At 52.6% G+C, this 1,430-nt stretch overlaps 1 protein-coding gene across 1 annotated transcript in view; it reads right to left on the reverse strand.

Annotated features, from left to right (window-relative positions):
• Positions 1-706, reverse strand: part of PALD1 (phosphatase domain containing paladin 1) — a 47,499-nt gene extending 46,793 nt beyond the window's left edge. Inside the window, exon 1 of the mRNA XM_012558383.2 lies at positions 522-706. Within this exon, the coding sequence (XP_012413837.1) occupies positions 522-706 (185 nt within the window). The remainder of the gene's footprint in view (positions 1-521) is intronic.
• Positions 707-1,430: the final 724 nt, after the last annotated feature.

Raw genomic sequence — 1,430 nt, forward strand, 5'->3', positions numbered from 1 at the left:
AAAAAAAAATCTAAATTTTATGCATCTAAGTATATAAACGGAGCTTTGGTGGCATAGTGGTTAAGAGCTATGGCTGCTAACCAAAAGGTCAGCAGTTCGAATCCACCAGTCGCTCCTTGGAACCTTGTGCGGCAGTTCTGCTCTGCCCTGTAGGGTCATTATGAGTTCGAACGGATTTGACGGCAACAAGTTTGGCTTGTTTTTTAAGTATATAAATTTCCTTGAAAAATGTTCGGCCAAAGATTATTTTCATGAAGGTCTCCCTCCAGCCCACTCCTCCTTCTCCACACCCCCTGGTACTGTGGACACGGTAAGTAACATGGGCTCTGGTACCCACTTGCTGTGTGGCTTCAGACAAACTGTTTAACCTCTCTGGGCCTTAGTTTCTTCATCTGCGAAACTGAAAGCACTATGTAAATGTTCAGTGCTGTATGCACCCCCAAACTCCAGGCAGCTCCCCATGACCATGTCTTCCGGGGAATCCGAGCCCCAAGGCCTGGTCGAGCTTCCCCACCACTCACGTGATCACGACGGGTGCCACCTTATTGGGGATGATGGACTTGGCCTTGCTGTTGTGCAAGCCCGTGGTCTGGAAGGAGTGGACGCTGACTGAGTGCCGCCCGTCCATTGTGCCACCGCCCTGAAGGCCCTCAAAGGGGGCGCCCGCTGAGACCATCTGCTGGGCAGTGCTGGCCGTTGTACCCATAGTCTGCCAGCAGCCTCAGGACCCAAGACCTGCAGGGTGAGAGGGCGTGCAGTGAAGAAGGTGCTGGAAAACGCCACAGCAGGAGAGGCCCTAGCTTACCCCTCTCCCTCACCCTACAGATGCAAAGTCTGCACCTCAGACGGTGGCAGCATGCACTGCAGCTGGAGACAGAAGGCAGGTTTGCGGCCACGGTCGCTGGGTGCCAACTGTGTGCCTGGCGCTTTGCTGATGCTTCCAGGGAGGAATGGACATAAACAGACATAAAGACACAGCCCCAGCCTCTTAGAGTTTACACTTGTCTTGCAAAGGTAAGGCAGTGAGGAAAGGACTGACCACCCACAGCTGGCTGGTACCTGGAGTTCTAAGTGAACCAGAGGAAGGTTCAAACACTCAAAGCAAGACTTACTGTGCACTCAAGACACAAAAGCTACTGTGCTGATTGTAACAATGAATAAGGCACAGTCTCCCACAGCTCACGATCTGGTGTTTGATCCTCTTTACAAAAGAAAGGCCGTGAGGAAAGGCAGGGTGGTGGAATGGGTAGAGCATCTAAGAATGTAAGCTTCAGGCAGTACAGAGGCCAGGCTTGGGGGCTGGGAGAAGTCACCAAGGCGGGAACCAAGGGCAGATACAAAGAGGGTGTCAGACTTGGACTTGAGGGATGAGGATGAGAACAGGATGCAGGAGGATGCTGTCACCACGAACGGCACAAGATGAGGCCAGG

This window comes from Trichechus manatus, unplaced genomic scaffold, assembly GCF_000243295.1.
Source record: "Trichechus manatus latirostris isolate Lorelei unplaced genomic scaffold, TriManLat1.0 scaffold00163, whole genome shotgun sequence".
Taxonomy (NCBI): domain Eukaryota; kingdom Metazoa; phylum Chordata; class Mammalia; order Sirenia; family Trichechidae; genus Trichechus; species Trichechus manatus.